The sequence below is a fragment of the Acytostelium subglobosum genome, assembly GCF_000787575.1.
Source record: "Acytostelium subglobosum LB1 DNA, scaffold: scaffold37, whole genome shotgun sequence".
Classification (NCBI taxonomy): Eukaryota; Evosea; class Eumycetozoa; order Acytosteliales; family Acytosteliaceae; genus Acytostelium; species Acytostelium subglobosum.
The window spans coordinates 171,746-193,967 of NW_012236496.1; the positions used below are offsets into that span (position 1 = coordinate 171,746).

The window sequence follows — 22,222 nt, forward strand, 5'->3', positions numbered from 1 at the left end:
CATTACTTGGACCGACGTCAGACATCCTGACAATCAATCAATGATTGACGTCACTCATACAACCAAAAGTCGCATGACCTTACAGATGGTGGAAGATATGTTTGTAATGATCTGGATGCGTCCCATCGGGAAATCTTAATGAAATTTCAATTATGAAGAATGAATCTCCCTCATTCACTTGATAACAACACACTGAGTGATGATAAATTCCATTAAAAATATTATTATTATTTTTTTGATTCATTCATTTTGACATCTAGAGAGTGAGAGTTGGTTGCACACTCACACAGCTCTCTCACCAACACCACACACGCAACAAGGACTATCTTCTCTCTAATTTAATTTATTATTGTCTCTTCACACATACTTATACTTATACTTATATATATACATACACACATATAATGTCTGCAACAATCAAGTTGGAATCCTCAGACGAGAAGGTCTTTGAGGTTCAAAGAGAGATTGCCTGTATGGCTGTCACCATCAAGCACATGTTGGAGGGTATGTCTATCAATCTTTGTCATTGACACAACTTGTTCATGATCATATATTAATATACTTTGATTTGTTTGTTGTTGTTGTTTAGATCTCGGAGACACTGATACCCCAATCCCATTGCCAAATGTCACCGGAGTCATTTTGGAGAAGGTGTTGGAGTACTGCAGACACCACCACGAGCACCCAACTCCACAACAGGACGACAAGAAGGATGAGAAGCGTTTGGACGACATCCCACCTTGGGACCGTGAGTTCTGCAAGGTCGACCAGCCAACCCTGTTCGAGCTCATCCTCGCCGCCAACTACCTGGACATCAAGCCACTGCTTGACGTTACCTGCAAGACTGTTGCCAACATGATCAGAGGCAAGACCCCAGAGGAGATCAGAAAGACTTTCAACATCAAGAACGACTTCACCCCAGAGGAGGAGGAGCAGATCAGAAAGGAGAACGAGTGGTGTGAGGACAAGGGTAACTAAACACTGAACTATTATGTAGTTGTTGTTGTTAGTCCCCAGCCCACCCACAGCCCAACACCTGGTGCGTGCCCCAGGTGTTCGTGTCATGAGGAGGTGATCAGTTCGATTGCACCTGCCGCTCGCCAAACCCCAATCATGTTCTTTTCTTCCAAACTCTAAATAGAACTGTTTATTATTATCAAACCGACCTCTCTATCTCTCTTTGGCTTCATTCATTCTTGCGTTCAATCCAAAGATTTGTCATCAATCACATTTCCCTCATCAGCTCATCATCACTTTTCTTTTGCGTCAAGGGCGGAGAGGGAAACATGAAGATATGATGTTGCCAGACATCAATATCAACGTCATCACTATGGTAACAAAGGTTTGGCGGCCGTCGGTTTATTCTTTCTTCTTTCTACATGACCTTGGAGGTCGCCAGACGACATCAACTACATACAACACAACAAAACATACAAGAGGAGCCTCCCACAGCCTCCCCTAGGGGCATTGGTCAAGGCCTACTAGACCTTTGGCAATAGTTTACATATATCTCTGTGTTTGGTGTCGTAGCAGCAGGCAAAGGTAGGCTTGTGTGCAATCATGAACGGTACCAACTTATGTCCTCTATGACAATGTTCGGCGCATGTCTTGCAGATCCCTATATTGAATTAGGTCAGTCAATGCACATCGACAATATATACATAATATACATACAGTTATAATTACAATTCTCGCATTTCCAATAGTCGCATTGGTCACCTGCCTTAAAGTTGGTGGCGTTGAAGCACAGCTTGGGCATGTCCCTATTAAGTGTGATCCATGAATATGTCAGTTGAGGATCGAGTAATTGATCGAGTGGGTTGGCGTCAATGCCATGCAGGATTGTTTGATGGATACTTACATTTGTAGTTTAACTTCACCTAACAAGACAATCTTTGAACTTTGTGGAATGTCATATAGTGACAATGGCTTTACCTCGTTGTCCAGTTCGATAGAGCCTCCGCCCATGGCCAATGGTCGCTGTACAACCAGGCTAGTATTGTCGGCGAACTTGATAAGCTTGTATTCTGGACCCTTCTGGTCCAGTTTCTCTATTATAATGTTCTTGATGTCGCGTGTCTAATGTTGGTCATTTGTCATGATGCAGATAATTGTTAGGCGACAGACTGACCGACCAAATGATTGATTGATGATACATACTGTGGCTGATGGACTCAGTGATACATGCTCAAATGTGATACTCTTCTCTTGCAATAATATGTTCACCTGTATGTTTACAAACTTGGGCGATACTGCTGTCCGCTTCAAGTGTCTGGCGATATGTCAGTGTGAGTGTTCATCAATCCATCCATCCATTAATCCATCCATCCATTAATCCATACTCTTCATATGCAGTGTATAATTGCTCGATAGTCTCTTGATGACTTTTTACCAACTTATCTCTCTTGAATGATAGCTCAAATGATGCTTGCTCCAACAACACTGGCTGACCACTATATCGCTTTGCAATCTCCACTTTCTCCCTTTCCAGACCCTCAAGGTTCTCCTTTAGCTTGTTCTCCATCTGTACATTCATCTCTTCATATTGCAACAATGAAGTCCGTAGGTATTTCTGTTTGATTGATTGATTGATTGAATGAATCAGCGAACTGCCAAGCCAAGACAAGGGCCATCGTGATCAAATCATACATACACTAAACAACTCTTGGATTGGGTTGACCTTGTGCTGCTCTTGTTGTTGTCTCTGACTGTTCTTGATGTCAGCATTGTTGATTAGATCGTTAAAGTATCGCTTGGAGGCCTCCTCCTTCTCGTGACAGATGATCTCGATCAGTTTGTCCAGATGATGATTCTTGATAAGTTTGTCCATTGTGGCCTGTGCATTACACAGTGGACACTTGTGATTCCTATTAATACACTCTCTAACGCATTTATCACAGAAGTTATGACCACAAGGTGTCATTGAACAATCCTTTATCCAACTATAACATATAGGACATGTTAACTCTTCAACTATTGGCTTGATCTTCAATGATTGATTGATTGAATGAATGGTCATAAGTAAGTAAGTAAGTCAGTGTATATGTTTATGTTGATTGATTGATTGATTGAATGGTACATACAGGGATAGCCAAGTTGTTCTGAACATCGTCATCATCTATATCCATCATTTATACAATACTTTCTTTTGATCTATTCTAACTTCTATATCTATATCTATTATTATATGTCTCTAACTTTATCTCTCTCAATGTGTCTCAATACATACTACCCTTGGACGTTTACATTCGATTACATTCAAGTCATGTTGCTAGCTTTCATTCATCCACTTCTCAAAAAAACCCTTCAAAGTTGATTCACTCTCTTTCGAGCAAGTCAACACACCAACCCCAGGCCAGACACACAATTCATCGAAAGTAAATCGAACAACTATCTCAATTCATTCATTCATTTATTATTATCTCTTCTTATTTATATATTCATAAACAACAAGAACAAACATATTTATTTATTTATTACCAAACAATACATTTTTCATACATATATATAATAATAATAATAAAGATGTCAATATTCGAGAACAAATCTAGTATTTCAAATTATAGTATAATAGAGTTTGAGTCAACGTTGACAAAGTTGAAAGAATTGTTGGATAATGATGATCAATTAAGTAAAAAAAACTTTGAATCAAGATGTAAATTGATCAATACATTATTGGACAATGCATCAGATCAATTGGAATACATTGTCCTCACTACCAATGGAAATGGAACTCAACAACTTCAAACACAACTTGACGAACAACGTAAAAGATACCAACAATGGAGACATAAATCAATGTTGAACCAACTAGTATCCAAAGATGATCATCAGAATATAAGTGAACAAGATATGATAGCCAAATCCGAACAAAGACAGACTACACTTAGAAATGGAAACCAGATGATTAGAGATGCCATCACTCAAGTTGATAAGGATATTGTATTGATGGGTGATACAATGTTAGAGTTACAAATACAACGTGAACGAATGCTCAACATGGAGAAGAGCTTCGATCGAATAGATGGTACACTCGAAAGCTGTAAGAGGACAATAAATAAGATGTCATCCATCTGGTCATGGTTCTGACTTGACCTGGATCACTCCTTCATTCCTTCATTCATTTTGAAAAGTGATGGTTTGGCGCACTTTTGAGGCTGAACTTGACACAATTTAATGTTCATTACTCGTCATTCATTCATTGCTTTGTTGTTGTTAGAGATACAGATATAAATAGATACATATAATAATGTTTGGATCAATCAACAATGGTGTCAATAACAGACAACAACAACAACAACAACAGAATAAGAAGGGATTCACAAACTTCAAATGGGCCAATAATGGAGACCTACTGACCTTCCCATCGACTCACTCCAAGCAATCATCACGCACATCAAACAAGGATGCTGACGCAGCCACAGTAACCATCGACAAGGTTGCCATATTGAGTGGCATGCGCAAGGTAAGTTGAAGGAGTGATCATGTCATCATCAATGATTGATTGAATGATTGATTGATTGAATGAATGAGCGATCGAATGTACTAAACTCGAACAATACTATCATGATTGATATATAGTTCTATAATGAGATATACTCTCATTTCTATACACTTCAAACTCTGGTTAATGAGTCATCTCGGTCATGTAGCCCAGATGAAAGAGTGCGTGAGATCGCTGCGATTAGCAATAGATATCAATCAGTATTATTGTCGACACGTGAACAACTACAGCGATCATTGGACAATGCCTCATATCTTGACTTTGACGACGAAGACAACAATGCCCATCCATTCGATCAACAACTAATGTATGTATTATTGATTGAATGATTGATCGACCCATCCACATCGCTCACTCATCTGACTCACCCGAATGTCTAGACAACGCGAAAAGTCAAGGATAGAGGATATTATGAGACAGTCAAAGGCATCGAATGTACAATTGTTAGTGTTTTGTGGCAGCGTTCATTCGATCTACCCATTGCTCTGTGCAAAGTTGTCGAGGGAGCAGCGTGTGAACTGCAGGCTGATCGCCAGAGAGTCCAACACACCGATGGGTCCAGAGATTAAGCGATCACTGGAGCACATCCAAGATATGTTGACCGTGCTCGACAAGCAAAAGTACGCCCAAAGACTTCAATACATCGACAGCGAGTTTGGACAGCACCTGGACAACCTGACCTTTGTCGAGTGCGACTCTCTGTACCAACGCGTAGGTAGATCGAACTCACTCAATCATGCTCCCTCACTCACCCTGGAATCATTCCAATCAATCAATCAAAGTATAAAGGCGAGTGCGAGAACCTTCAAGTACTATCGATCATTTGGAAGATCACACATCTGTTCTACTTCTCATCGACTATCTCACCATACCAGCTGTTGGACTGCCTGCAGATACAGCGCCAGAGACTGCTGGCCAGACAGTCGACCATGACAGAGAGTAGCGCACTCGAGTCAGACGAGGGCTTTGACTATATCAATGAGCTGCTCGTCACTGGATGCATCAAGGAGGCCATTTACATGCTCAACCTTCACTCGCGTCTGCCCAAGTCGTCCATGTCCGTGCGCATGTCCACGATGCGCAAGTCACCCATTGGCAGCATCATCGAGCTGTTGCAGCGCATGCCAATCCTGCATCGTCTACAATCACACAACGCAGCCAACGAGTATCTTTCGCTGTGGGCAAGATGGTATCAGGAGGCGGAGGACCTGCGCATGGCCTACCATGGCACAGTGGACCAACACCTGCAGGCCATCCTGGATATCATCGCGGGCAATGAAGCCACCGTGCAAAAGTACTCGAGCGGCGATTTCCTCACATCGGTCGTGGCCAACATCCTGTTTGTCGAGCATCAGAGCTCGATCGCCCAGATCAGACAGCTCTTCCTGCGCTGCTACCAACGTCTGGACACGCGCTCCACAGTCGATCGCATCATGCTCTCGTTTGCCACGTCCGACCTGGAGAAGGCGCTGAAGCGCACAAGCAAGCACTTCCCGACGTGGACTGTGGCGCACATCACCGACCTGCTCTACCACCATCCCTACGTGCTCAAGAAGCACTACACAGAGTCGTCGCCACTGGACAACATCAGAGATGGACTGTTTGTTGACTATGCCCAATTCCTCTCATCTCAGCCATCTCTAGTCGAGGTTGCCTGTGGATATCTCCAGCACACCAAGGCTGGCAGTCTAATCATTGATCAAATCATCCAGCACCAACAGATCACCTCTGAGAGGCAAGCACTCAAACTTCTTCGTCTATGTCAGTCCGATGAGTCTGAGAGATATATCTTTAGAGTATGTTAGATTGGATTGGATTGGAATAGTTCCACTCACTCACTCAATCAATCAATCACATGTACAGATGTTGTCCTTGAAGGACTTTGAGAATGAGAGATATGCATCAGCACTTGGATGGCTGTTGAAGGGAAAGGACACAGCTAGGATCACTCAGATGGTCAACTACTTGTTGACTGAGAAGTTGGACTCCAACTTACTGGATGACCTTCAATCATTAATGGAAGCCAATCCAACTGATGTTGAACTCTACAAAGAATTGGACTTCCTCATCAAGTACAAAGAGTTGATTACATTGTGGAAGGTAAGACATCACACTTGATTGATTGATTGATTATCTGATTTATCGAATACTCATACTCATTCTCTAATCCAACCCAATACATAATGTAGAACAAGAACTTTGAAGACTATTCCAAGTGTCTATGTGGTATGCTCAGAGACAGAGTTGTACCAAAGCCATTCTGGATGCGAATGCTGTTGGATGTTGTGCCAATGCTCGAGAGTGACAAGAAGGTGTACTTTAACATGGACGACACGGTACTGATGTTGAATTGTCTGGAGGAGATATGCTCACCACATCTGATGGATCAATATCTCGATGGTGTCTCTGATCAGGAGTTACAAACACTTCGTCTGGCACTTGCAAGGAATGCTTCCAAAGCATTGATGATGTCAACCTCATCATCATCAATCAATCAAATTCAATCAGATCAATCATCCAACATGATGATGATTTCAATGGTACCATCACCAAACAAGTATCCACATATTCACAAACAACCAATGACAACCAATCACAACATCATCTCATCAAGTATCTTCAAATAAGACCCTTACCCTTACCCTTACCCTCGCCCTTGCCCTTGCCTTTGCCCTTGCCCATTTGCACATTGAAGTGGTAGTAACGTTTTTGAATGAACTTTCAATTTAATTTGATTTATTTATTTTTTTTCAACCCCAAAGATAGTGGGAGGATTGGACTGAGGTGTGCTCGCGAGCGAGGGATGCTCACCATCCATCCCCTTCATGTTTGAGACAGTAGACAGGTATTGACTTCCTTTTACCGTTCATCCACAGGATCCTTAGCACATTGGAGAGAGAGAAAGAATGATCATCCCAACTGACCACCGTCTCAAAATCTACAACAACCTCTTCAAAGGTATGAGGTGAACTCATCATCATCACATCACATCACCATCCAAATCCACATCCACCATCACAGATACAGGCAAGGAGGATACAGGATACTGCGATACAACAGGATAGAGGATGCATGCAATCAGTCAACAGGATATTAACATACAACTCATAAACAACAACAGAGGGAGTTGTCGTCGCCAAGAAGGACTTTGGTGCCAAGACCCACCCAAACATTGAGGGTGTCTCTAACCTCGAGGTCATCATTGCCCTGAAGTCACTCAAGTCCAGACAGCACGTCACTGAGATCTTCAACTGGCAATACTATTACTTCACCCTCACTGACCAGGGAATCCAGTACCTCCGTCAGTACCTGCAGCTCCCAGAGTCTGTGGTCCCAACCACCCTCCGCAAGCCAGCTGCTCGTCAAATCGAGCGCTCCGAGCGTTCTGAGCGTTCCGAGAGACGTCCAGAGAGATTCGAGGATGGAAAGCGTGTTGGTCCAAGCGGCGAGTTCACCCCAGGTTTCGTATGTATCGACACAAGAGCAACAGCAGCAACAGTAGCAGTGGCAGCAGTAGCAGTGGCAGCAGCAATAGCAGGTATACTAACACATATTACCAACCTTTATTACATTACCAAACAAAACAGAGAGGAGGCGATCGCCCACGTGGAGGTCGTGGTGGTATGAGCAGAGGAGGATACAGGAGAAACGAGGAGGGAGGTGAGCGTCGTCCAGCCCCAACCAACAACTAAATGTGTGCTCAACTTCTCCTGTTGGATCCGTTGCCCGTTAAATAAATAGTCTTTGGTAGAGCAACCACTGTCAAGGTAACAACAACAATCGACTGGACTCAAGCATTGAATTACATTACTTGGATTGGAATGGATTTGGATTAGATTGGACATCACATGAACAAGAGAGATAGATATGTTGAGGCAGAGAGAGAAGAGAGATTACATTTTTATTCAAACATCGTTGTTGATGATGATGATGGCGGCGTTGTGCGCAGTTTGGTAATGTTAATTAACATCAGATATTGATATACAGTTGATTGATGGATGGATGGTTTGAGTAGCGTTGGAGGGATAATAGTAGGGATTGGTTTATGATTGGCCTGGGAAGCCACAACCCATGACGCAACGGAGATATTGAGGGATACAAGCGCCAAAGTCGTTGACTTGATTATGGAACCAGGTATCCAAACAGTTATAGTCATCTTCAAAGCATGCCTTCAGACATTGTTCTCCACCAAAATAGGCCTCCTCAGTGTCCGCTCTAGATACTGCAACAAAGAATATAATAGCAAAGAATACAATAAATAATAGTTTCATGGTAATATTTATTTTTATATATATATTGATATCAATAATTTAGGAATTAATTATATTGATTGTTCATGATGGCTAATTTATAATTTCCAGGTTTATCGAGTAACTCGATATTAATATTATTAATATTGATGTACATGGTTGTATTTTGTCATACCATTCATAGTTATAATTTATCGGTGATTATTCATTTTCCATCAATCAATTTACACAGTGATGGTGGTTGTGATTGGAATAATGTCAATGATCATAGTTTGGTGGGGAGTGAAAGCAATTGACTCTCACCCACTAATCTCAATCACATCCGATCTAACATATTGTATCATTACAAACTAAGTAATATGACATAATCAATCGTTACATTTGATTGATACAGAAGATGGAGGTAAGATAGGCCGAGAGTATTGACAAGATCCAAATTCTCATTGACAATACCTGGATTGTAATAATCAATTCATTTCCAACATATCGCATCGTGTTTGTTGTTTCCAGACGATCTTGAACTTCCTTTTGTCTTTAATTAATTCTTTTATTTTAATTCCAAAAAGTGATCACATCACTCTCATTCCACCCTTTCTGATTAGTTGTAGTACAATACAAAAGCAACATATATTTCCTGCAGAGACAATAATGCTCGCGTCAAACCATCACTACTGGGTTGAAGCTATGAGACTGATTGACAACGACACTGCACTGTTGGTACCAATCACAGAGAAACCCATCTTAAGATTATTCCATGCAATCGATTGCATACTATACAGTGATCACTCGGCGAGAATATGGCCACACTGCGGTTGCTCCATCAATATGGACACGCAGGAGAAAACCATCATATCTTTATGTTCGCAACAACACTGGGTGCAATCGATATCATGGAGGCCGTGTACCAGCCAGAGTTCTCCACAGACACAGACCTCAGACCATTCTGTAGAGAGTGTGGCAACAGAGGAGATGTTGATGTGCTCCAATATCTCAAACAGAAGGGCTTTCCAATCGATTTCAAACTTTCAATGAGGAATGCACTTCTCTGTAGCAATCTTCACACAGTGGACTATCTCCTGACACTACCAGAGCATGTTGACCGTGGTGGCAAACCTGGCTACCTCATGTCAGACGATGTCATTTTGTTTTTGGAGGACACGAGAAGGAGGGCGGATATTGATATGCACATTTTCACATCCATCTTGGACCGACTGGATGCTCCTTTGAGACGAGATCAGTAATTCATCAAGAATTTCTTGCCCAGCGCTGGTTTCAACATACATGTCTATCGTGCCACCCTGGAGATGCTGAGTCGAGATAAACAGCAACAGGTTCCAGGAGCTATTACAACGCCATTCATCAATCCTCCTCCATTTGACAAGGCTGACTTCTGGTCTATGTGCCCGTACTACGACTATCGAACAACCAACTCTGTGGTGCAGCTGTTTCTCATCAACTACAATAATGCACAAAAAGTAGTTGATCTCACCTTTATTATTCCCTACAGCGATTAAGAGTGCCAGATCTACCTGGAGATCACCACCAGGACTGGCTTTTTCAAAACCCTCGCCTGCTCACAATCCACTGGCAAGTCGACGATGAAAAGCAACTAGGAGGACACATATCTCTCAGACCAAGATCCGGATCGATAAAGAAGATAGGCATTATTTTATATTATATTATACTAAATTATCATCTTCATAGTAATCTTCTTCACCTTGTATATCCTCTAAAGTGAATCCAACCTTATTAAATATCCTCCTATTCTGATGATGTATACTCTCTTGAGGTTGTTGATGTGATTGTTTACTCGAACCATGTTTCTTTGATTTACCATGTTGTTGTATTTCCTTGTTTGGCATTGACGTTTCACTCTTGCATTTAGGGTTTCCCTTGTCATCCACAATGCAAGTTGTACCCTTTACACAATCCATAAATCGACATACATTGAAGCAAGATGGCATCAAATCATTGAATGGTTGTACACATACTTCATCCTTTCCACATTGTAAATCTTTACATGTTATTGGTTTATGAGTGGCACCTTCAATTATTGTTTGATTGATTGATTGATTAGGTTGGTTAATTATGGCTATATTTTGATACTCAGCCTTCAAACTTACCATTGACAGTGAATGAGAGTATAAGTAATATAAATATATATGTACAGGTGTACATGTTGTATGTTATGAATAGGAATCAAAGAGAGTAAGATTTATTGATAGTAATCAACTGATTACACACACACACACTCATAGACACATACACACAAACAATCAAAGAATGACGAAGGTAGCTAGTGTGTGTGTTTAAATCATGGTGGCCTTGTATACTTTACAAGGACTCCTATTGTATTATTGTGAGTCAGCATCAATGAGTGCGATCGATTGATTGATTGATGTGTGTTTCTGATCAGAAACAGGAAGAGGAAGAGGAGGAGGAAAGGCTCTATTGAWTTGGAACCATCATTGCTCGTCTGATCAGTTGTAGTAGTGTGCTCACTGCTATGTGGGGCAACAATATCTTGCTGCTTCTGGTGATGGTGGTCATCCTCATCATCATCATCTTCAATGATAGGTATTGGCAAGGAGTCTGATGTGTTTGTGGTGGAGGTCGAGGTGGTAGTAGTTGATGTTGTTGAGGGGACGACATAGCTATCAGTTGTCATTGGTGTCGGTTCGAAAATTGGTGTGGAGTCCTCGTATGGTGGAGTTTGAGACATTGGAGACAGAGAAGTGTTGGACTTCTCCCATGGCTTGAGTGGTCTCTCCTTCACTCCTTTGTTCACTGCGCCATTGATTGGAGTGTTGTTAATATCATTGCGAATGCCAGGTGGAGTCTTGCCCTGTTTCACTTGATTTATAATGTCAACAAAGTCTGTTGAGTATGGAGTGTCTAATTGATTGATGGATTGAGTATGGTTAGCATCCAGATTGATCAAACTAGTTCCAATTCAATCAAACATACCATCCTTCTTTGGTTGAGGAGCAGGTGGTTCGACGACGACGTTTGTTGTGTTGACAAAACTGTCGACATCTGCGCTGGTTGGTGTCACACTGGTCGTTGGCTTGGAGTCAAAGTCATTGACAACGACTTCACTCTTTGGTTTCGATGGAGATGAAGCAGGAGACATTCCAAGACTAGAATACGATGGCAAGCTGTTGGTGGTGGTCGTCGTTGTAGTGGTGGTGGTTGCGCCAATGGTGGTGTTTGGTGAAGCTCGCTGCTGTTGTTGTTGCCATGATGGTATGGTCGATTGTGAATCATTGTTTGGCTTCCAAGTCAGGTTCGAGTAGGGATTGACCACGGAGATGGGTGGGGGTACGCCTCCAGTCACTCTCCTCGCTGGCTGCTTGGAGACAGCAGCGCCAGTGGCGCCACCACCCTTAATGTGGAGAGATCCGCCAGTTGCGCCAAGCTGTTGATTTTGTTGCGAGCTAGTTGTTGAAGGCAAGGGAGGAATCCTAAAGTCGGAGTCTTCAAGGATGGGCGTCATCAATGATTGAGATGCGTTGTTGTTGCTGTTGGCAATGAGGCTAGAGAGGTTGTTGAGCTCTCGTTTGATCTCGCCAATCTCTTCGCTGGTGGCCTGCTTCTGGAAGCTACCATCGGTGAGCGCCTTGAGCGGCTGCATCATCTCCTTGAACTCGCTGGACTGTGTGGCGATGGCCTGTTGCAGCAGGTTGATCTGCTCCTGCAGGTCTGAGATCTTCTTCTCGGTCTTCTTCTCTTGCTCGCCAGAAGCGCCTCCCTCCTTGCGGAAGTATGGCAGGATGTAGTTGGACGTGAGGTAGGCCAGGCCAGACGCGACACCGACCAGCGCAGTCACCGACATTAGCACGTTGCCCCATGAGAATGTGTTGGCTGCTGCGTACACCTGCTGACGTCTGTCACCTGGATACATTGGTTGTGCCATCTGATTCGAATAGATTGGTTGCTGCTGTTGTAGTTGTTGCTGTTGTGGCTGATAGACTTGTTGCTGTTGCTGTTGTGGCTGGTATGATTGAAGTTGAGTCGAAGATGATGACGAGGTGTAGGGGGCGACGCCAGTGGTTGATCTTCTCGGCGTTGCCGATGACACACCTGCAGTGCTGCGTGTGCTGCTGGTGGTGTTGGTACCCGATGTCGTGATACCTCCGCCACTCTTTAACTCCTCGTGACGCATCAGTGCCTCCTTGATCTCCTCGGGAGTCATTCCACGCTTCTCCAAATAGGCAACCTTGCGACCAAGTGCAGTGTTCTTGACGTTGGGATTGGTGAGGAATGTGACAGCCTTGCGTACCAAGTCCTCTCTCAGGCCTGGTGTTGTTGCGGCGACGGGTGGCGCAACTGATGCAGCCTGTGACTTCTTCTTCTTTACAACGACTACCTCTTCTTCATCATCATCCTCATTGTCATTGACCTGCTGCTGTTGTTGTTGTCTGACAGGCTTGAGTGTTGACTTCTTCTTTATGGCGACATCACCTTCTTCGCCATCACCCGACGTGTTGTTTGACTCGTTCGACATATCAACAGATGCATTGTCTCTCTTTTTCCTTTCCTCTATCAATCTCTTTGCCTCCTCCTTTCTCTTTTGTATCCTTTGTCTTGTCAACTCTTCTGGTGACAGTTGTTGTTGTTGTTCAGGTACTTCAACATCGTTTTGTTGATCAACGTTGTCCATCTTTATATGTATATATATTATATGTATGTATGTATAATGTTTATGTAAGTGTACAAGTTGAAACAGTGAATGAATGAATTGCGAATTGGAAGTTAACTGATTCCCTTTTTTGAACAAAGTTGTCGTCAACTTGGGAATTGACACTTTTTGAAGTCCCATAATTGACTTGAAGACAAACTCATTGAGTTTCGCCATCATGTACATGATTGAGAGGACGGACAAGTGAGTGTAGTACTACTACTGCTCACTTACTCTCGTGCACGCCTCTAGGAGATTTATTCGGTTGGGATAATGAATTGCCAATGCCATTGCCATTGCTCGTGGAAAGCAGACCGCCGCCACCAACATTGTTGTTCATCTTTAGATTGAGATTGGCACGCTTCAATGCATTGCTTGCCTCACGTATCTCACGCATCCAATCCTCCTTCTCCTCCAATTTAGACGTTGATATCACAATACCATTCTCATTCCTATCCTCCCTGTTGCTCCATAATATCCTGAATGAGTACTCCAAGTCATCTAATGGTAGTTGAGTTGAGTTAGTGAATGAATGAATGAATGAGTGATGGTACATAATACATACTGTTGTTGTTCATATCAACTACTTTGACCTCGAGCAATGGCATGGATTGTAGTACGACGTACTTGTTGCGGGTTGGCTTGGTGAAGAATAGGAAGTCATTGAAGAGGATGAGATGGCGATACTTGGATACCTTCTTTTGTCTTGACTCCATCATTAGACCTTCTTTGAGGAGACGTCGCTCGTCACACACCATTTGGAAGCCTTCCTGCAGTCCTACAACCTTCTCCTTAAGCATCTTGGCCTTTTCCTTGTTCTCGGCAGTTCTCTTCGACTCGTTCAACTGGTCAATTATCGTCTTTGTGCGAGCAAGCACCGTCTCCAGTGCTGCCTTGTCGTCCTTGTCGTGTGTATGTGATAGCAAGTCGGTGAGGAGCAGCATGTATCTTGGTAGTCTTTGGATGGGCTGTTGATTGATTGAGTGAGTGAGTGAGTGGTGGAATGGTTCCAGAGGGGGAGGTGTTAGTGATCCATGATTGATTGAGCGATTGTGGTTGATGAGGACTTACTCGAATCAGGTATGATTCCAACGTCTCGCTCTTGCAATGATCAGAGAATTGGCATTTCTAATGTGATTGATTGATTGAGTGAGTGATTGATGGAATGATTGATTGATGGAGGGATACTTACATCCAGGAACTCTTTGAACTTGGGCACTTTGACACGATTGTCATGTATCAGGTCCATGGCTTTGTTGAACTTTTTGATGTAGTAGCGGTAGGCACTGGTTGTGAGTGGATTGTCCCAGAGCCAGACGAATGCGTCTACTATCTCGCCAACACTGGGCTCGGCTGACAATGACATCAGCTTCTTGAGGAACTCGCAGTTGACTCGGTAGATCTTATCGATGTTCCTGAAGATCTTGGTCACCACCTCCTTGGGCAGGATGGGCGAGGTGGCCGATGTGACCACCAGAGGGTTGTAGCACACTCTGATGCAGATGCTTAGCGCGCTCTTGAACGATCGCTCAGTGTCAATGATCTCCTTGATGATCTTGCCTCGTCTAAATGTGCTCGCTTCCTCTGGTGACTGAACTGCCTTGTCCTTGTCGGCCCGCCTCAGTCTGGGACTTCCCAGATTGAGTGAGGCTCCATTTGGTGATTGTCTGTGCATTCCAGCGCGTGGTGATGATTGGGCGGAGCCGCCAGCCGAGCCTCCATTGCCAACGTCCCACAAGTCCAGGTCAGACATGTCGTCCCTAATCAATTCGCCACCAATGCTCGGTGACACTGGTACACGAATGTTATCCAACGCCTTTATAATCGACTCCCTAACCTGTGCATGTGGATAATCCACATGCTTTGATAGCTCTGCATCGCACTCTGACTCTGCAATGATATATCTACACATGTCTATGTGATGAGTGATGGATGGATGGATGGATGGATGGGTCAGCAATGTGTGTCGCTCATTCAATCTATCCAGGGAGCAGGAACATACCATCAATACACAGATTGGCGATGGATAATGAGATGGCCTCGAGTAGTTGTGAGTTGAGTGATTGGCGATCCTTGAGAATGTCTATGAGGCCTTCGATGAGGTACTTGGAGCGTAAGACTTTCCTGATGTCTGCGTTTGATGTTAGGTTGGCAAGACAGCTGATGCTGAGTGACTTGAGACTGAGTGGTGAGCTGATCGACACGATGCTGTCCACCAAGGGCATGATGGCGCCCGAGTCCAAGATTGGACGCTCTGTTTCCTCTGTCAGCGAAAGATTGATCAAGATCTTGGCAACCTGTTCCTTGACCTGCAATGACGATGATGGTGACGAGAGGAATGATATCAGCTGACTCAGCACGCCAGAGATGGCTATGATTCTTCTGATCAAGGCTGGAGGGGAGTGGGAAAGGGAGAGAGTGAGTGAGGATGGTTCCATGGATTCCAGTGATTATCCAATCCAATCCAGTGATGGACTTACGGTGATAGATTGAAAGTACATGGATGATGGAGGTGAGTGAGATGATGACCTCGTTGGTGAGTGCAGGCGAGCGTGAGCCAAGAAGTTTGGAGATGTGTTGGATGGCGCCGCTGTGGCAGAGCACGCGCTGGTTGTCCAGATACTCGCCGCATGTGTCCTTGTGAAGCAGGTTGCGCAGAGGGACGGCAGCCAGCGTGATCAGACCATAGTTGCTGCGCTTGATAATGTTGATCATAATGTCGACGGCGTTGTACTCGATCAGCTGATGAGAGTGCTCGATGCAGATGGTCAGATTGGTGAGCACCCACAGCGCCTTCTCTGCAATGTCCTGATTCTTGTCGTCGAGCAGATGCAGCACAGCACCTATCAACTCTGATTTGAGCACAGAGTCGCCTGTGTCCCTGTTAAGACAAAGGTGACTCAGCAGCCACGCTGACATCATCCTTATAACATCATTATCAGATTGTATCAGTTCTTTCAACTTCTTTGCTCCAATCATACTAAATATCATCGATTGGATTGAGTCTATCATTGTTGTTAAAGTTAGTGTATCTGTCAGCATGTCATGTCATGTCATTCAATCAATCCAAACATACTCTCTGTTGATACATTAATCAATGATCTTAGACATTCTTCTTGAACAGATACATCGATTGAAGATAACTTCTCTGTATTACTTCTAAGTCTATCCATTGTACTTGTTCTTCTCTATATATTATATTATTATTATTACAATAAAGTATACTTGTTGTTGGTTGTTGGATGTTAGCTACGTTCAACAACACTTGTTGAGCATAGTAGTAGTGATGTGTAGTGATGTGAGGTGAATGGTCTTTGATGAATGGAAGGATATATTATATAATATAAAGTAGTAGTAGTAGTATAAAGTGATTGATTGATTGATTAGTTAGTAGATGTATTACATTACATCATCACTCTTTAGCGCGCTAATGTGACGTGGGGGGACATTTAGCGTCCCTTGGGTTGGAAACAGCACAATGTAGTCGAGTGTCGAATGACAGCTCTCACTCACCCGCCTCACTCACTCACTCACGTGCACATTCATTCAAACAACTAAACACTCACCTTTGAGGGGTCGTTGTTGTTATTATCAACACTTTATCAATCCAATCAATATCTGAATCTTATAATCTTATCTCCTCTCTGTTTTTCTTATTAATATATGTATAAATGTATTATAATATCTATCTTATCTCTTTGTACAATCAATCAATTAAGAAATCGGTATTATGAATGATGATGATGATACTGGTATGAGTTATTACCAACACTTGCTCAATCAATATCAGTCCGGATGATGGATGGATTGGATGACCCATTATTATTCGATTGATTGAGTGTTTGAGGACCACAACAACCCTGCAATCTTGGTCAGATCGACCCAAACACTGCACCCAATCAGAGAACCAATCAAAAAAAAAAACGACTGATTGCGCAAAACGATGCTGTTTGTGTGTGTTTGGAGGCAAAACAAGGAGGCAAGGACCTTGTTTTATTCATCCTGTTGTTGTTTGTTACATAGTTCACTGTTTGATGTTTGTTTGTTTGTTGTTCCAACACTCCCAAAACGGCAAGAATGATTGATTGATTGGAATGGTTCCAGTGATTGATCAATCCATTGAATGATTAAGCATTCATCCATTCAGTGAGTCCCTCACGCTGGTTGAGTGTGGCGAATGATTGTAATGATCGCATGTGTTGGACGTAGCGATTGACGTTGGGCCAAGCTGTGGGTGGCTTGGGCATGTTGCGTGCCCAGCGCATGTACATTGTGGCCAAAAAGTCGAGTGCAGTCAGTTTGTTGTCGGCGAGATAGACACGTCCGTCCGAGAGGATGTCGTCGAAGCGGGCCCAAGCGCGCTCAACACGCTCGCGAGCAATATCCTTGATGGCGTCGGCGTGGCCGGCGGGTGCCTCCTTATCGGCGTAGTACCAATCGCGCATCATTGGTGCCAGGACGTTGGCGCAGTGGACAATGAGCTCGAGCCAGACTCCGCGGGCGGGGCTGCCGACAGCGGGTGCGTACTGTGGGTAGTGCTCGCTCAGCAGCATCATTAGTGCGGCGGTCTCATAGTGGGCGACACCATCGATCATCAACGTTGGGATGAGTCCACGTGGGTTGATCTTGAGATAGGCATCCTGCTTGTTCTGGCCAGTAGTAATATCAACAGACTTTATCTCATGTGTTGCCTTGGCATCGATCAACATCCAATGAACACAAAGACTTGCAGCGCCCTGTGCGTAATAAAGTACATAAGTGTGAGACATAATTATTATATGTTGTTATATCTTTGTATAAGTTTAGATTGATAAAGTGATGATGTTCATCTAGTTCAATTTGTGGACTTGTGTTAAATTTAACTTGTTGGAAGGATGGGGGTCGGGGTCAGTCCTGTGATGTGGATGTCAAGAGGGTATTCCTTGGAATAGTATTCCAGAACATACGCTCCGATTATTCAAAACAAGCACAAAAGATTGATTCATTGGCATGATTGATTAGGACTTGTCACAACCAATCATTCACTCTCTCTCTCTCTCTAACTCAACTATCAACCAACACCAATGATCATAATATGATTGATATTGGTACAATATATCAAGATGTCTGTCTATCCTATCAATGTCAATTAATTGGGAAAGTGATCATAGTGATTATAGGACGCCGGGCATTCATTTCGCAAAGTCGTTCTCATTTTTTTAATTATTGTTGTTTTGTGAGTGTGGTTGACGAAGTAGGCGAGGAACTGAACTTAACAAAAACAATGTGTGTGTGAGGTGAGGATGCGTGAGGGCGCGACTTGACTGAGCTGAAGTCATCAACAACTTGTGAGATTGTATTCAAACCAATAACAACATCATCTACACCTACAACAATGGTAAGAAAGATACAGTCAATACAAACAATGCAATCAATATTCGAAACGAACCTACAGTCATGCGAGTCTTATTATGTATTGGTGGCTCGGTTGACACCTCGAGTTGGCTCAATGTATACATACATTCATTCATTCATTCATTCATTTGTTGAATGAACAAAGAGGAGAACATCATACAAACAGTGACCCATTTGGAAGACAGATTAAAGACATCAAATCAAAGAAAGGATGAAGGACAGAACAGCAGAATATCACAACATGACACGAGGCGACGCGACGCGATGCAACATGACAGGGGATGCATTGGACATAGATAGATGATACTCATTGGACAATAATTAGTATAGGACAAATCAACTAACTATCAATTATTCATTCATCAATCACAACTCGATTTATAAATCATCAATCAATCAATCAATCAATCAATTACAGAGACCTTTGCATCTACGTCTACACGAGAGACCAATCACTCACATTCAGTTCAATCGCGAGGGCGATCTGCTGTTTGTCGCCGCCAAGGATAAGCTGGCGTCAGTCTGGTACACTGCCAATGGTGAGCGTATCGGAACCTACGCACATAATGGTGTCGTCTACGGTTTGGACGTCTGTCAGAACACAAAGTACCTGATCACCGCTTCGGCCGACGCCAAGATGGTGCTCTGGGATGTCAAGAGCGGCAAGCAACTCGAGTCAGTCTCATTCGAGGTTGCTGCCCGTTGGGTCGAGTTCTCCCAAGGAGACAGACAGATCCTGCTCGTCACCGACAAGGTCATGGGTATGGAGGCCACCATCCACGTCTTCAACTTTGAGCCAGAGAATGTTCGTAAATGTATGTTGTCGTCGCACAATCACTGGAATCATTCCAATAACTCATCGATCATTCATACTGACCTGACCTCTCACTCACATCACACAGTATCCAAGGTATACCAGTTGCCATCGCCACAATGCAAGATCCTGCAAGCCACTTGGTCTCCAATGAACAAACAGATTCTGGCCGCCTGTGAGGACGGAGCCGTGCGCATCTACGACACTGAGAAGAGAGAGTTGGTTCACACGATCCTCGATCACAACAAGCCCGTACAGAAGATCGTCTGGGTCAAGCACAGAATCCTGTTCATGACCTGCTCAAAGGACGGCACGGCCCGCCTCTACGATGCCAAGACATACCAACACCTCAAGACATACGACACTGGTCGTCCAGTCAACGCCGGCGCCATCTCCCCCCTGAAGCCACATCTCATCCTTGGTGGAGGTCAGTCTGCCGAGTCTGTAACCACTTCAAAGGTGGACTCCTCCCAGTTCAAGGTCAGGTTCTACCATATTGCCTTTGGTGATGAGATTGGAGGACTCGTTGGTCACATTGGTCCAGTCCACACGATTGATTTCACAGCCAATGGAAAGACGTAAGTTATATATATCTCATTCAATCACTCGATCCACTCAATCACTCACTCAATCAATCAATCACAATCTTTAGGTTTGCCACTGGAGGAGAAGAGGGACTTGTTATTGTTAATCATTTAGACCCATCCTATTTTGAATTCGACCCAGACATGGAGTTCTCTCCAAAGCAATCAAATGGTGTCAATGCTTAATAAATCGTTGTCATCATCCATCTATCTATCTATATTTGTTAAAGTATGACTACTTGTGGTGCTTGGGATTGAAATGGATCGTAGGATTGATGACGTAGATGGTGTCGACTCAACTGCGCAGTTGAAAAATTGGTTTAGATCATGTGATTGCTGTGTTGTCATAGGCGTCCCGAACGCCCCTGCATTCTTCGATCCAAATTCGGAAATAAATTCTGGTCTCTGTTTGATGTTTGTGTGTGTGATGGTGTTTGTTCACTAACAATCGCGAGAGTGAGTGAGTGAGTTGGATAGATTAGCTTTGCAGCAACTTGGTGCAAGTGGGAAGAGTCAAAGGCGGCAAAGGTTAACCCTTAAGTCCAACCCCTTATTCATTCATTCATTCATTCAATCATTCATACATTCATAGTTCAACAGATATAGATAAACAGATCAAAAGATATTTGTACATATATTAATAACAACCAATCAAATAAATAATCAAACAAACAACAATCCAACAAAAATAGAGGACAGTACAGAGAAAGATATATACACATACATACAGATACAGATACAGATAGAGATATATAATGGCAACATACCAACAAGATATAAATGTTGTTACAACAGACCAAACTACGCAACAACAACAATCACAATCGGAAGAACATTACTTAGGCTTTAATTGGACAATGTTGGCACTGTTTTTGTTGTCATTGTTGGTGATGGTGTCCTTTGTAAATACTACTACACGCAAGACTTCTGTGTCGATTCTGCGCTTCCTGGGCGTAGGTGTCAAGCGTATACCGCGTGTCATAAAGGAGCTGAAACGAAAGGGCTTCCACTTCAGCGGCATGGTCATTCCAATCATCTATCTGCTTGGTCTCAACTACACCAACTTCATCACACGTCGCTTTGCCTATACGCTAATGTCGGGCATCACGCTGGCCTACTTCATTTGGGAGTGTCTGCGTCTCACCGTGCCCGCCGTGCGCGACTTTGCCTTCCGCACCTACGGTGGCATCCTTCGCGAGAAGGAGCGTGACTCATTCAATGGATCACTCTACTACCTTCTGGGATCATCCCTGTGTATCTACTTCTTCACGTAAGTCATTCCAAAGTATCAATCAATCAATCAATCAATCAATCACTGACACTCACTCAATCAATCAATCAATCACTGACACTCACTCAATCAATCAATCAATCAATCAATCAAAATAGTCCATTGATTGCTATCGCCAGCATGTTGTTCTTGATCATTGGAGACTTTTGTGCAGCGGTCATTGGTATCTCTTATGGAAAGACGCGCATATATGGAAAGAAGAGCCTTGAGGGCACAGTGGCAATGTTCATCGTGTGTCTACTTATCAGTCTGGCCATGTTCTGGAGATCGAACCTGTGCGAGCAACTGGCATTCTGGGGTGCACTGTCAGCTGCCCTCGTCGAACTCTTCAATCCATCATTCATAGATGACAACCTCACCATACCATGTATTAGTGGACTGGTAATCCAACTGATCTCAATTAGATTAGGTGCCGAGATACCTGATCACTCACTTACACTCTAAAGAGTGCGTGTGAGCGAGTGATTGGATAGATTGATCATATCAATCAATCAACTTAGAAGAATAGTAATAATAATACCCGATATATGACATCAGCATGTCAAGTTACTTTAGCAGTCAAGGACTGATTGATCGACTTGGTAGCGCGTGAGTGTGCGAGGGCGAAAGGTCACAAACAGCACTTCTAGGACTTCTGTGAGTTTCGCGAAAGTGGTGAGCCAGTCAACGACTCAGTTACATTCATTGCCAATATCAATCAATCA

General features: G+C 43.4%; 9 protein-coding genes across 9 annotated transcripts; 5 read left to right on the top strand and 4 right to left on the bottom strand.

Moving 5' to 3' along the window:
* Positions 1 to 404: 404 nt before the first annotated feature.
* Positions 405 to 978, top strand: SAMD00019534_120450 (hypothetical protein; the record flags this gene model as incomplete). Its single annotated transcript, XM_012892787.1, has 2 exons — positions 405 to 504; positions 590 to 978. The coding sequence occupies 2 exons, from the start codon at positions 405 to 407 to the stop codon at positions 976 to 978; spliced, it is 489 nt and encodes a 162-aa protein (XP_012748241.1).
* A 503-nt stretch (positions 979 to 1,481) lies between these two features.
* SAMD00019534_120460 (hypothetical protein) lies at positions 1,482 to 3,128 on the bottom strand (the record flags this gene model as incomplete). The annotated part of the gene is made up of 7 exons (XM_012892788.1): positions 1,482 to 1,618; positions 1,675 to 1,763; positions 1,862 to 2,079; positions 2,161 to 2,272; positions 2,343 to 2,572; positions 2,654 to 2,986; positions 3,084 to 3,128. 7 exons carry the CDS (start codon positions 3,126 to 3,128, stop codon positions 1,482 to 1,484), a joined length of 1,164 nt encoding a protein of 387 aa, XP_012748242.1.
* A 1,121-nt stretch (positions 3,129 to 4,249) lies between these two features.
* SAMD00019534_120470 (hypothetical protein) lies at positions 4,250 to 7,234 on the top strand (the record flags this gene model as incomplete). The annotated part of the gene is made up of 7 exons (XM_012892789.1): positions 4,250 to 4,465; positions 4,582 to 4,811; positions 4,885 to 5,215; positions 5,287 to 6,300; positions 6,368 to 6,604; positions 6,694 to 7,044; positions 7,133 to 7,234. The coding sequence occupies 7 exons, from the start codon at positions 4,250 to 4,252 to the stop codon at positions 7,232 to 7,234; spliced, it is 2,481 nt and encodes an 826-aa protein (XP_012748243.1).
* A 176-nt stretch (positions 7,235 to 7,410) lies between these two features.
* On the top strand, positions 7,411 to 8,196 carry SAMD00019534_120480 (hypothetical protein; the record flags this gene model as incomplete). The annotated part of the gene is made up of 3 exons (XM_012892790.1): positions 7,411 to 7,462; positions 7,626 to 7,969; positions 8,092 to 8,196. The coding sequence occupies 3 exons, from the start codon at positions 7,411 to 7,413 to the stop codon at positions 8,194 to 8,196; spliced, it is 501 nt and encodes a 166-aa protein (XP_012748244.1).
* A 2,872-nt stretch (positions 8,197 to 11,068) lies between these two features.
* On the bottom strand, positions 11,069 to 13,417 carry SAMD00019534_120490 (hypothetical protein; the record flags this gene model as incomplete). Its single annotated transcript, XM_012892791.1, has 3 exons — positions 11,069 to 11,100; positions 11,257 to 11,649; positions 11,722 to 13,417. 3 exons carry the CDS (start codon positions 13,415 to 13,417, stop codon positions 11,069 to 11,071), a joined length of 2,121 nt encoding a protein of 706 aa, XP_012748245.1.
* A 244-nt stretch (positions 13,418 to 13,661) lies between these two features.
* SAMD00019534_120500 (hypothetical protein) lies at positions 13,662 to 16,354 on the bottom strand (the record flags this gene model as incomplete). Its single annotated transcript, XM_012892792.1, has 6 exons — positions 13,662 to 13,936; positions 14,001 to 14,403; positions 14,507 to 14,563; positions 14,628 to 15,349; positions 15,438 to 15,827; positions 15,916 to 16,354. 6 exons carry the CDS (start codon positions 16,352 to 16,354, stop codon positions 13,662 to 13,664), a joined length of 2,286 nt encoding a protein of 761 aa, XP_012748246.1.
* A 1,211-nt stretch (positions 16,355 to 17,565) lies between these two features.
* Positions 17,566 to 18,204, bottom strand: SAMD00019534_120510 (hypothetical protein; the record flags this gene model as incomplete). The annotated part of the gene is made up of 1 exon (XM_012892793.1): positions 17,566 to 18,204. A coding segment is annotated over one exon (639 nt), but the record flags the coding sequence as incomplete, so codon positions are not given.
* Positions 18,205 to 18,809: 605 nt separating this feature from the next.
* SAMD00019534_120520 (hypothetical protein) lies at positions 18,810 to 20,410 on the top strand (the record flags this gene model as incomplete). The annotated part of the gene is made up of 4 exons (XM_012892794.1): positions 18,810 to 18,812; positions 19,248 to 19,644; positions 19,732 to 20,221; positions 20,296 to 20,410. Coding segments are annotated over 4 exons (1,005 nt in total), but the record flags the coding sequence as incomplete, so codon positions are not given.
* Positions 20,411 to 20,982: 572 nt separating this feature from the next.
* On the top strand, positions 20,983 to 21,959 carry SAMD00019534_120530 (hypothetical protein; the record flags this gene model as incomplete). The annotated part of the gene is made up of 2 exons (XM_012892795.1): positions 20,983 to 21,497; positions 21,617 to 21,959. Coding segments are annotated over 2 exons (858 nt in total), but the record flags the coding sequence as incomplete, so codon positions are not given.
* Between the last annotated feature and the right edge of the window lie 263 nt (positions 21,960 to 22,222).